The sequence below is a fragment of the Balaenoptera musculus genome, chromosome 11 (assembly GCF_009873245.2).
Source record: "Balaenoptera musculus isolate JJ_BM4_2016_0621 chromosome 11, mBalMus1.pri.v3, whole genome shotgun sequence".
Lineage (NCBI taxonomy): Eukaryota > Metazoa > Chordata > Mammalia > Artiodactyla > Balaenopteridae > Balaenoptera > Balaenoptera musculus.
In genome coordinates, this window is record NC_045795.1 from 27,221,581 (window position 1) to 27,235,057 (window position 13,477).

The 13,477-nt window shown below is 36.8% G+C and overlaps 1 protein-coding gene across 1 annotated transcript; it reads left to right on the top strand.

Moving 5' to 3' along the window:
- The first annotated feature begins 8,536 nt into the window (after window positions 1–8,536).
- LOC118903075 (KH domain-containing, RNA-binding, signal transduction-associated protein 3-like) lies at window positions 8,537–10,223 on the top strand. Its single transcript, XM_036867753.1, is given in 2 exon segments — window positions 8,537–9,252; window positions 9,255–10,223. Coding segments are annotated over 2 exon segments (1,041 nt in total). The 5' UTR covers window positions 8,537–8,646; the 3' UTR covers window positions 9,690–10,223.
- The last annotated feature ends 3,254 nt before the right edge of the window (window positions 10,224–13,477 follow it).

Below are 13,477 nucleotides of genomic sequence, written 5' to 3' on the forward strand. Positions count from 1 at the left end.
GCAGAATTTTATTATTTTCTATGGCTGAGTAATAGTCCATCATAGATATAGATATAGATATATAGATATATATTCCACTTTTTAATCTGATCATCTGTTGAGGGGCGCTTGGGTTGTTCCGTGTCTTAGAACTTGAAGGGATATTGGAAACGTTTGAAAATATTTTTTTTTTCAATTAATTTGTTTATTCATTTATTTTTGGCTGCGTTGGGTCTTCGTTGCTGCACGTGGGCTTTCTCTAGTTGCGGCGAGCTTTCGTTGCGGTGTGCGGGCTTCTCGTTGCAGTGGCTTCTCTTGTTCAGGAGTACGGGCTCATGCGCGCGGGCTTCAGCAGTTGTGGTGCACGGGCTCAGTTGCTCCGCGGCATGTGGTATCTTCCCACACCAGAGCTCGAACCCACGCCCCCTGTGTTGGCAGGCGGATTCTTAACCACTGCGCCACCAGGGAAGTCCCTGAAAATAATTTATTAGTAAGACTTCTATACCCACCCAACCTGTAATCAAGAGTGATGTTAAAATAAAAGTCTTTGGCCAACATGTAAAGTTTCAAAAAATCTATTTCCCGTTCACGCTTTTTATAATTGAATTTTATTTTTTATTGAAGTATAGTTGATTTACAATAATGCGTTAGTTCTAGGTGTACAGCATAGTGATTCAGTATTTTTGCAGATTATACTCCATTATAAGTTATTACATGATAATTGCTATAATTCCCTGTGCATGCTTTTCCTCTCTTTCACATTCTCTTAATAGACACACAGTGTATACATATATATGTATTTTATTTATTTATTTATTTATTATTTGTTTATTTATTTATTGGCTAAATCATTTGAGAGTAAGTTGCAGATTTAATTTTTTCAGCATATATCTTCATAGGACAAACACATTATCTTACATAGTCACAGTACACTTATAAAATTAAGCTTAAAATTGATGTAGTACTATTGTCTAATATAAAATCCATATTCAAGTGTTACCAAATTGTCTCAATAATATATTTTATAGCCCAATGTGCCCCAACAAGAATCCAACAGGAAATCACACGTGTTAGTTTTCATATCTCTTAGGTTTCTTTCATCGGACACCATTCCTAAGCCATTCTTTTTCTTTCCTGACATTGACCCTTTTAATGATTATGTCAAAATTATTTAGGAAAAGTTATTTTATAGTATATTCTTTGATTTCTATTATTTCTTCCTGATGAGTATCTGATATTTGATTCTTTAATCTGTAGCAAAATACTGCATAAAATGTTCTTCATAAATCGTCTCATCAAGAGGCACATAATGTCAGTTTCCCCATCATTGATAATATTAACTTTAGTCACTTGGTTAAGTTGATGTCTTCCAGATTTCTCCTGGATAAAAGAACTTTAAAAAAAATTAATATTCTTTTGGAAACTTGGGATAAATGAGGAAAAGCGACAGGAAAAGTGTTCTCAGAAAACTAGCTTTCAGTATAGTCAATATTCCTTGATTGATTATGAATTCTCATACTAAATATCAAAAGCTTACGCTTAGAGTGGAAATAAGATAAGGGAAACCCATAACAGTAAATCTAATGATATATGTGTCAAATTGCTTTATTTGGGGATTTCTTAAAGAAGTTTGCTCCCTGTGTTGTTAAAATTTATGTTACAGCTTGTTTAGGCAAAGGGCCTTCATATCAGTATGGTTTCTTCTACTTGTTGCTTAAAAAACAGGTATGACTTTTTTCCTCTATAGCCCCCAGTGACACACACTGTGACTGACAGCTACTCTTAAAAGATGAGCACATATTTCTTTCTTAATAATCTCTTTCCAAGGAACTGCCACATAATTTTAATACAATTTAATCAGAAAGGGGCTATCTGGGTTGACTTCATTATACATTCATACATTCAATCATACCAGCATCACTTTTCAAATACCATCTCTTACAAATGGATGCTGTTAACTTTCTCAACAGTAAAGGCACAGGCATGTGATTTCCACCCATCAGTGGAGAATAAATCACCCAACATATTACAGTTTCATGCCAAGTTAACACCTTCATCAGGGAATGAAATTAGCAGAGCAAATCCTGGCTAATTGTGAAAGATGCTAATTACCCGCTCACCCTGTAAAATAAGGCATGAGTGATGTGTGAGGAGCCCTGCACAGAGTCAAGAGCACTTGGAAATGCAACACTTAAATAAAGCCTAAAACTGCTTATGCAGAGAGAAGTGGAGACCAGACTGAGAGTACAATCTACAGCCGGTAAAATGAAAAAGAATTTGCAGGGATTTTTTAAGATCTCATTTCAGAACTGTAGCAAGACTAGTAGAGGCTTGGATGACTCCAGGGATTCATGATGGAGCCTTTACTTCTAGGTCTGTAATGTAAATCCCCACCTGGTCACTGCTGGGAGCAAGTCCTCACTGGTTAATAGCTGTTCACAGCCAGGACATGGAATAGCTGTGAAAGAAGTGACCTCAGTTCAGCTACTCCTGGGTGGGGGGGTCCCCGTTACAGACTGGCAATAATTCTCTCCCCTGCTGGTGGTCTCTGCAGAGAGGCCAGGAGCTGAACAGGTCACTGGATGTAGATCCTGAGCAGGCATTTCAGAGGCTGCCAGCTCCTGCTTGGCTGAGACCAACTGGTGGAGGTGAGATGGGAGGATATAGCCCTGTCACTGTCAATCTGGGACCCTTCCCCGGATGGGAGACATTTCCCCAAAGTTGTCAATTTTCACTTTTTACCAGCACGAGGCTCACATTAAGAAGGGAAGCATGTTCCTAATAGTACTGTTTAGGTGTGTGATTTAAAAAACAAAAACAAAAAACTGTGCTACAACATGTATTAACTTTTTCTACACTTTCTAGCTCCTCTAAAGATCTGAACAAGCACTTAAGACCTCAGTACATCTAAACCCAAATAAACAAAACCAATGTTTCTATTTTTCAGCTTGTCTGTTAGGTCCCACACACTAAATTTGCTTATGAAGGGCAATTATCATTTTAAATTTAATTAAAATGTCCCTGACTAATGACGTGTGCAAGCCGCTAAAACAATTTCACCATTTACAATTGCAAAGGTTACCCAGAAAATGATGTTGTATTGTGGTTAATTTGTGTAGTGATGCAAAGGTGGTAAATTATTAACTCCCCAAAGAGGCAGTATGGAAATTCTTCAAAAGATGAGCTTTGTGACACAATTTAAAACATCAAAATGACAAAAAATAAAGGGGAAAGAAAGAAAGAGAGAGAGAGGGAGGGAGGGAGGGAGAGAGGGAGAGAGGGAGAGAGAGAGAGAGAAAGGAAGGAAGGAAGGAAGGAAGGAAGAAAGAAAGAAAGAAAGAAAGAAAGAAAGAAAGAAAGAAAGAAAGAAAGAAAGAAAGAAAGAAAGAAAGGAGGAGAGAGAAAGAGAAAGAAAGGGAAAGAATGAAAGACAGGAAGGAAGGAAGGAAAAGAAAAAAGAAAGGTAAAAGAAAAAATAGTTGAATTCCCCCAAATTTCCAAATCATCTCTTTTAACAAAAAAAAGTGAATAACAAAAATGTGTTTATACTATTATTATTGGAATTCAATATAATATATTTAACTTTAAAAAATAAAGTAGAAATCTTTCATGTTTAGATTTTTCTTTTTACTAATCATAAACAACAAATTCACGAAAAGATAAAGGCAACTTCTTGCTTCATTCCATGACTACCACTCCCGGAATGAATTACATGTTGTGATATACTCTACCTCCAGAACACAGTAAGTTTTCAGTACATCATTATTAATATGTGATTAAACTCGTTAGAATGGCAGAGGGTTAAAAATAATTCCATCCAGAAAATCCTTTCATTTTTAATTCAACAGTTTTAATAGTCCTTAAAATTAAAAAAGGAAAACAAACTGTACTGTGGGCATGCCATATTGCCAGTTATTCCTCTCAGTATGCCAAATACTCCCCTTAGTAATCCAGAATTCGTACTTTCACAGAAGGTAGAGCTGCTATTTTATATATATATATATATATATATATATATATATATACACACACACATATACATATATATTTTATATATCATTATATATTATTTAAATCTTCCTGGGACATATTAAGAGGTCACACAGTAATTGCAAAAGCATAGAAATTGCTTTGATGTTAAAAATAAAATTTCAGAACCTTATTAATATCATGATTGGTGTTCCCTGTAATAGATTTTGTTGTTATCACACAGCTGAAAAACTACTATCTGATTTACAATCTTAAAAAAGGAAGACAGGCAGCAAAATATATCCTCATAATGCTATACAAGCTGTATCATATTAAAATTAAGAATATCAATTGCATTCAGTAATACATTTTGTAATTGATTGATTACTGAAAAATTATTTATAACTTTCTTGTTGCTGAATGCCTGCCTTGACAGGATATTGTCAATTCTCATATAACAGATTGGGTCAGATTTGACTGTTGCCTTAATTATTCTTGACTTCTGTGTTGGAATTTTTTTTTCGTTCATTGGCTATAAACACTAAATTCGTGTGTAAATTCTGGTTATCTGACCTTATATTTGCTGCAGAAATAACTTAGTGGTAGAATCGGAATTATAATTTTGGGGATTAGGTAGAAGGGTGAATCTCTTCTCAAATTCTCATTAATTTTATTTGCTATTAGAAAGAAATATACCTGGAGAAGATAGAGCGTTGTGTCTACAGTTCTTAGCTGTAGGCTTCAGCTTGCCTCTGATCCTCTAACAATGCTTTGTATTTGGTTCCTAGAAGATACTGACAGACTGTTTCAACTAAAGCTACTTGTGATTTCTTGTTCTGACAAGGACCAGAACAACAGCAGGGGTGTCCTTACCATCATCAGTATCACTGTCAGGGAAAGAAGAGTGCCAGCACTGAGCAGTCTGCTCAGGCCTCTCTTGGCACCAGCAATCGTGGTGGTGACAGCTTCTTGGCTCTATGGATGTTGCTAACATACCACACAATCTAGACCCCGAGAGCCTCAATGGGCTGCACCTATGTTTTTCTTCTTATTTAGTATTAAGTAGAGTCGTGTATGCATAAAATGATTTAACAAATGTTCTGTAACCATTTAAACTATTGCAACAAATACATTTTTTATTGTAAAAATAGTACTTCAATAGCCATCTGACAGATGACGTTTTTTTCCCTAGAAATATTGTCTAAATGGAATAGTAGTGGCCCAGTGAGCATGGAGGACCCTGGAAGTAATAAATGATGATCAGAGCTCTGTAGAAGGCTAAGATTTGTGGCTATTTCAAGTAGATGACTGTAAGATCTTAGGTGTTAGGGAATTTGAGTACATGACCAGTTTACTTATTTTAAATAAATTCTTAAGATATATGCTGCTCTTTTTCCCTCCTAGCTCTGATTTTCACAAGGCAACTCATAAAAATGTAGGCTCTTCAAGGCATTGTTCGGTTAAGGGCTGGTAATGTGGTTTAGGGGGAAGATACTTCATTGACTCAGGAAACCTTGACATCAGATCTTAAGGCTTTATTTTTTTCTACCAGACAGAGTCAAAGCTTTATTGAGGGTGATCCAACTGGGGGTTGTTTATGGATAATAACTCTGTGAAATCCCAGGTTCTTTCATGACAAAATCACTTCCATCCATTCAATCCTGAAGGAGCAAAAGACTTCTTCTGCAAGTGAGGGTTAATACATTTGAATGTTCTTTTTTCTGAGATTACGAATGCATTCTTTTTCCATATCCAATAGTTCTTGATCCATATCCAACTGTTTTTGTTTCATAGCCTTCTGTTTATTTTTAGAATGCTAGTCGTATTTTTTTAGACGCTTATTCAGTTTATGGTAATTCCTTTTTTTAGATTACTCTCTTATTTATGTGAGTTCAGGAGTGATCTCTCATTGGGATCTTTCCATTAAATTAATTTTTCTCATGGCAGCCATATCGTGGCTGGTTGGATTTTTTCTGTCCATGCTTACTCCTCCGTGTTTGAGTTCTCTGCACTGACTTTTCCAGGACCCCAGGGTTCTCAGATGAGAACCAACTCTTATATTTCTGATTCCATATTATTGTCTTAAGGAAATATAACCAATCCGTTTTGAGAATCAGGGTGTCATTTGGCCCAGCTCTTCGTCAGAGGATTGTCACTGACCTTCTTTGACATTCCGGTGATATTGCTTATTATGTATGCTATATTGCTCAGATCCTAACCAGAGTCCAAGCTATTTCCAGCCTCCATCTGCAGACCCAGTGCTCTGTTTCCTCACAGAGGGTAGAACATTGTTAGAGCTAGATCTCACGGGAGTTGAACACAAAGATGCCACGAGTCATTTCCAGTAGTGGAGCTTATGGGTTTGCCTCTTCGAGGTCTTATTTTCTGTGTTTTCATTCCATTCTGCTCCCCAGATAAAGTTAATCCACTTTTGACCATGAATATATCTTTTGAAATATGTACTAATACTGTTTCAACTGTCATGTTGTGTTTCTGTGTATGAGGATTCAGTGCATACTGTCTCTAACGTATTTGCCAGAAGACCTCCCAAAAACATATTTTAAAATATATGTTTTATATTGTCCAAACTAACCTTGGACAGTTTCATAATAGGTTATGTTTTCTACAGAATCCAAAGATCGGAAGGAATACAGAACATGTTAGTTCTCAAATAAAAGCAGGATATTTATCAGAGCATGAAGCATCTAAACACAAGAATGGAGAAACCTGGAATATAAAATTTAAGATTGGTATACAGGATATTTTACAGTTTTAATATATTTAACCTATGGATACAAAATTTAAAGGTGTCAAAACATACCTATCGGGATCTATCAATCGACTAATCAATTAATCAATAGATAGATATAATAAGCATAGTTCAGAGATTCTGAGACTTGAATATGTGATTGTCGGGTATATAACTCTCCAACAAAACAGATGTTCAGAATGCTATCAAGAATGTGGAATTGACTTTATCTTGTAAAATACCTTATTCTATAAAATATCTTACTCCATAAAATATCTTACTCTATAAAAATATTTTAAAGTGTCATCAATTCATATTTGACACAAAATGTTGAAGTTTTTAAAATCTAATATCACATTAAATCACTTTATTGATTCAGTACAAAAAAAGCTTAAATTGGCAACATGAATATTTAAAATAAGTAGCACGAATCAACTTTCTTGCTAGGTTATTCAACTTAAAATTTCAGAAACCAAATGAGGAAATATACATGCTATTCAGAAATAGGTGGGATAATTTTTTCCTCCCTTGGAAAAAATCCATTTATTTCAAGTATTTACATATTGATCTTATCAGTGCTAATAATACTAATACAATTCAAACTTTCAATTGTGCCAAACTTTCAAAATTTTTCCATGCTAGTTTTCCAATGAGAATGTGGCAATATGTATAAAAGTATATATGAACCATTCATTTTTTTAGCCAACAAGTATTTAGGGACATCTACTCTGTATAGAGCATAACTAAGTTTTAAGTAGAACTCAAATAAGTCACACTTTTTGCTATGGTAACCATCTGTTATTTTTGTCTACACAGCATCGTTTTCTTTGGGGAATTTTCTATCCCACAGAGCACCTGAACATGGTATATCAACTTTCAATATGTAGGGGCTCTATCAATATTTATTAAATTAAATAATTAAGATGCTTTCTTATAATATGATTCAAATACAATAACAAATGAAAAGAACAAAGAATTTAAGAATGTAAGATAAAGAATACAACTTTAAGCAAATGAGAGCCATGAAAATGACTACATTATATCTAATATTTTTTAAAAGTAATTTTCTTACTCATACAGAACACAAGAAACAAATTGTTTCTGTATATATAAGCCCATGGTAAGAATTTTTCCAGCATTCAATGAATACTTCTTGGATTTTAAGAGACTATCATTCTGAGATATTCCATTGTGGGGGACTCTCCAGCGTTACGTTTTATTACTCTCAGCCACCAGGTCCTCAGTTCTCGCTTCTTCTGTCTCCCTAAATTTCTATGTTCTACCCTTAATGACACCTTTGGAATATGTAGATAAAGATATGCACTTTGTTTTTTTTTTGTTTCCATCAGATAGCATTGCCATCCCTCCACATGTGTAAAGCACTGTCTTTCCAAGACTGAATCTGACAGAAAATGTCACAGAGATTTTATGTGTCAACATTTCTCCTAGTTGCTCCCAATTTTATCCTTTCCATTGCCTGTTTATTTTAAAATGAAACACATTTTTATAAAGGGCATTTGGGCGGCGCGCGGCGTGCGGGTGGTGGCTGAGGTCGGCGCTGGCGCCGGCTGGCTGGGCTCGCCCGGGACTGCCTCAGGCTCGCAAAGTGTGCCGCCGGCCCGGCCGGAGGGCCCGCCTGACCGCGCCGGCCCGTGGCGGGAGCGCGGGGGCCGCGTCCGGGAGGCAGCGGCCGCCAGCGCGGGGCAGTCGGCGGCCATCCCCTGGGGACCGGGGCTGCGCGGCCGCTTCCCGCCTCGCGGCGCCGCCGTCGCCGCCGCTGCCGCCGCCGCCGCCGCCAGGCCGACCGCCCGGCTTGGCTCCGCCGCGCCCCGGCCGCGGCGTCCGGCCCGGGTTCCGCGCCGCTAGGGCGCGGGCGGGGTCGGGGGTTGCGTGGCCGGCGCTGCCCGCCCGCCTCGAGTCCGCGTCCCGGGCCCGGGCGGCCGGCGAGCATGGAGGAGAAGTACCTGCCGGAGCTGATGGCGGAGAAGGACTCCCTGGACCCCTCCTTCACGCACGCCCTGCGGCTGGTGAACCAAGAAATACAAAAGTTTCACAAAGGAGAAGGCAAGGACGAAGAAAAGTACATTGATGTGGTGATTAATAAGAACATGAAGCTGGGACAGAAAGTGTTGATTCCTGTAAAACAGTTCCCTAAGTTCAACTTTGTGGGAAGACTTTTGGGGCCACGTGGCAATTCTCTGAAGCGCTTACAAGAAGAAACCTTGACAAAAATGTCCATCCTTGGAAAAGGCTCCATGAGAGACAAGGCAAAGGAAGAAGAGTTGAGGAAAAGTGGAGAAGCAAAGTACTTCCACCTGAATGATGATCTCCATGTTCTGATTGAAGTGTTTGCCCCGCCAGCAGAAGCCTATGCCCGGATGGGACATGCTCTGGAGGAAATCAAAAAGTTCCTCATTCCTGACTATAATGATGAAATCAGGCAAGCACAGCTCCAGGAATTAACATATTTGAATGGTGGTTCAGAAAATGCAGATGTACCAGTTGTTCGAGGGAAACCTACCTTGCGTACAAGAGGTGTACCAACCCCAGCTATTTAACCAGGGGAAGGGGAGGAGTCGCGGCCCGGCCGGTGGGAGTCGGGGTACCGCGAGGGACGCCGACTTCCAGGGGAGTCCTTTCCACGCGAGGGCCAGTGAGTCGAGGAAGAGGACTTCTCACTCCCAGAGCAAGAGGCGTCCCCCCAGCTGGGTACAGACCTCCACCGCCGCCCCCAACACAAGAGACCTATGGAGATTATGACTACGATGATGGATATGGCACTGCTTATGATGAACAGAGTTATGATTCCTATGATAACAGCTATAGCGCCCCAGCCCAAAGTGGTGCTGATTACTATGATTATGGACACGGACTCAGTGAAGAGACTTACGATTCCTACGGGCAAGAGGAGTGGACTAACTCAAGACACAAGGCACCCTCGGCGAGGACAGCAAAGGGCGTCTACAGAGACCAGCCATACGGCAGATACTGACTGTACTGTCTGATGTTGTGACATAGCCAGGCTCCGCCAGTCCTGTATACTGTTCAAAGTAATTGTTTTCTATGAACAATCCCTTTTTAAATAGATCAAAATGCTTAACATCTGAATGGATGGAATTTAAAATTTCTTTGTTGAAACATCAACCTGGGAAAAAAAAAAAAAAAAAAAAAAAGACATGTAAAATTTTGTTATTTCCAGTCTGTATATGAAAAAATAGGTCATCAAAAGGAAAAAAAATAACTTTGATTAACTAGTGTTAAACAAAAAAGATAGGTTTACTAAATATGTTAATCCATCCTTTTAACATAAGCCTCACCTTTCATTTTAAAGGTTTCCATAGAAATTTAGTTATTTTATCTTTCAGCCATATGCTAGTTGTTTTTTTTTTCTCTTGCCAACATGCGTAAAAAGGGAAGCCAATTACAAGTGCAAATAATGTGGTATTCTTTTGTAACTCAAGTCTTGAAATGTTCTGTAGTGTTAAGCAAAGTCTCCTCTTGCTTGATACTAAATAAACTTTTGAAAGAAAAAAATAAAATAAAATAAAATAAATAAAGGGCATTTGTGTTGAGACTTCCAACCATGATCTTTCTTAGAGGACTGTTCTTTTCTTTAAAATACCAGGATTTGCATATCCAAATTCAGTTTAACCTCCTTGCTTTCATTATCCCAAACTTTCACATATCAGGAAGCTGGTTCCCATTCTAAGTTGAAGGGGAAAGTTGGGATGGTAAGAAATAAAAGAGACCATTGAGTTGACAATAGCTTTCTGTTGGCTACTGAAGGCTACACTACTTAGAGGAGATGTTTCAAAGGAGAAAGAGGAGCACTTGAAAGTCATATTGAATTTATTTTCAATGCATTACAAGATTACAACTTTTTATAATTATTCACCTTTTTAAAACAGCACTTGCAATAAATACTTTGTATTTCTAAAGTCTTACTATTTCGTTATCTTGCCATTTCTTTCCCTTTTAGTTGCCATCCTGAAGGAAGAGTTAAAATTGCATGCAGATGTGTCACTTGTAATAACCAAATTTCAAACACTCTACTGGGAAATAATGTTACTTGAGAAATACACTGATAGCAAAACTCTCAAATCAAAGAATAACAAGAGCTTTCTGTAAAATTAGATTCACCAAATGATGTGAAACGTTGATGCTCACATAGTCAACCCAGGCACTCTTAATAACCAATGTCACTAGTTAAAGATTAAATATTTAAGTATATATTTAAGTATTAAGGTACTTTATAAACTTGCTTTAGAATAAAAGAATAAATCTTACTAGGTGGAAGAAATTCAACGTGCTTGAAATGAATAGAATTAACTATGCATCTCCAATATTATATATTTTGATTTATATGTCAATCCCTAATTTATTAATTGAAAGCATAGCTCTTTGACTTCCATCAAAATGCTGGTGTCTACACTGAAAAGTCTAATATTGAGAAAAAATGTTCATAAGATAAAATCAATGTCATGCACAGGGAAGACTATAAACAGAGAAGTGCAAAAGAATCACAGCTCAAGAATTTCATAGCTATGTGACCTTAGGTAAGAACTTAACCTCTTTGTCTTCTGTAAAGTGAAATCACTGCAAGCTTGTTCCAAGAGTTAAAGTGGTTAGCTGAGTATCTGGCAGTAAAACTACAAAATAATAGATTTAGATTATATCATATTCATTATTATTATCATCAAAATTACTTTAACGGTATATGCTATTTCTCTATACCTTCAGTCAAAGTTCAGGCACTGAGATATTTTGAACATATACTTTGCTCACAAAATATTTTGCAAAGCTGCTACATATTCAAGAGGGAAGAGTAAACACTTTACATCATAGGTATACTCATAAAGACAGGTACTAAACACTAAATGTAAAATAATGAGTCTCTATCTTACCATCTATTATTGGTTCAGACATGGTAAACATATTTTTTGAGTTACCTATAATAAAGAGTAAAAAGCACGCTAGAAAGTTGTTAACTAAGAAAATCCTTCAGAACAGATTTAAGCTTGGATTATAACAAGAACAATAGTCAAGTAATTTTTTTCTTATAGCTTTCTTAAAAATAAATCAACATTGTCAGTTTGGAACTGTCTACTCATTAAATATGAGCTTTTTAGTTTCAATCCTTTTACTTTATTAAAAAGAAAATATCTATAGAGTAAAGAGCAAATTAATGAATGTTTTTAAATGATGAGTTGAATTCATTTTGTATACATAGAAAAATATCATATTTTAGGAAGATTATTTTGGAATTATTTCCCCTAAAATGAGTGAGCTTCTTATAACCATGCCAGTATGTCTATAAACAGAAAAATAAGTAGAAACAAGGTCTAGGTTAACTGGTCATGATAATAGAACAAATCCTTTAAGTATAAAGGGACTAGATAAAATTACAAGTTTCATATCTTTCTGTCTAGAATAAACTTCTCTTCGTCAAGTCAGCTGTCTCCTCTTCGTCTATAAATCCTCTGAAGAGGCAGTTTACACATAACACAGGTGTTAAATATAATCTACCCCTTTGGTTATTTACCTTTAAGATTAGATATATTCATTGGTTTAAGAGGAGAACAGAAGCCTTGACTGCTTATGTGTTAGGGAGGAAAAGAAATTTTAGGGACATATTCTAGCCTAAGCCAAAGTTAACACGTCTTGGCTTTCATTACTCAAAGGAATGCCAAGTCTAGTTGGGAATAGGACCTGCCACTGTGTCATCACCTCACAACTGTTAGATGCTGACAATAACCCATTTTGGAGCTAATATCCTGACAAACACCACTCTCCCATGATTTAGTTTTGGCATATTTGCAAGTATTCATGAACACTGCCAGAAAAATAAGTTATTCCTACAGGAATTCTTGGAATAAATTAAAAAATAATCATTTCCTTAGTTATGATTTTTATGTACTGATAAAAAGTAGTGAAGCAGGAAAATTTGTGGGCAAAATGAGCTCTTAATCATGTTGATTACATATTTGTAAAACATTAAACATGATTTCATGATGTGCTCTTGAAATCATAAGAAAAGAGAAGCTCAGAATTACAACCTAAGAGGCAAGGGAAAAAATTCTCATGAATGACTATATGTTATGTATAATGTTTATAATTAAAATAAAAAGTGACTGCTTTGCTATTCTTCACTCAGACCCTGTATTTTTTAAAATGGGATTCCAGTGGCATTTTGCTAATTATGAGTCACAATACACCTAAAACCTAGTTCTTAAAGAGAAAAGGAGGCAGAAATTTCCAGCCTCTAATTTAGCCAGCTCAACTGTTCAGATTTTAAAACCGGGAATATAAAATCTCACTATATTGTGTGAAGAGCCAAGTAATATATAGATAGCTATAAAAATAAGAACACATAAATATCAGAATTACTTCTTCAAAAAAAATCTGTGATTTGAGGACCATTTAGAAAGTAAGAATTCTTATAAAAACTAAAAGATACTGTAAAGAATGGAATTATACAACTTAAAGTATCTGGATATTAGCTTGAACTTTCCCCCTCAACTTAAATACCCCTATAATTGCATTTATATTTGAGGTAAAATTTAGATTTATATCATAACAATCCTTTCTTGAAATCAAAACATGATTCGCTGACTGTCTTTGAGTGACAGTGGTGCTCACCAAATAGGTCCTCTGCTTCACCATACTTCTTCCTCCCCGCCCCCCCCCCCTGGAAGTTAGTGGGACCACGTTAATATCTCCAGCCATTAAACTTTCAGCAAACGTGGTATGATGTCCTTCTTGGCCTATACAGGTATATGC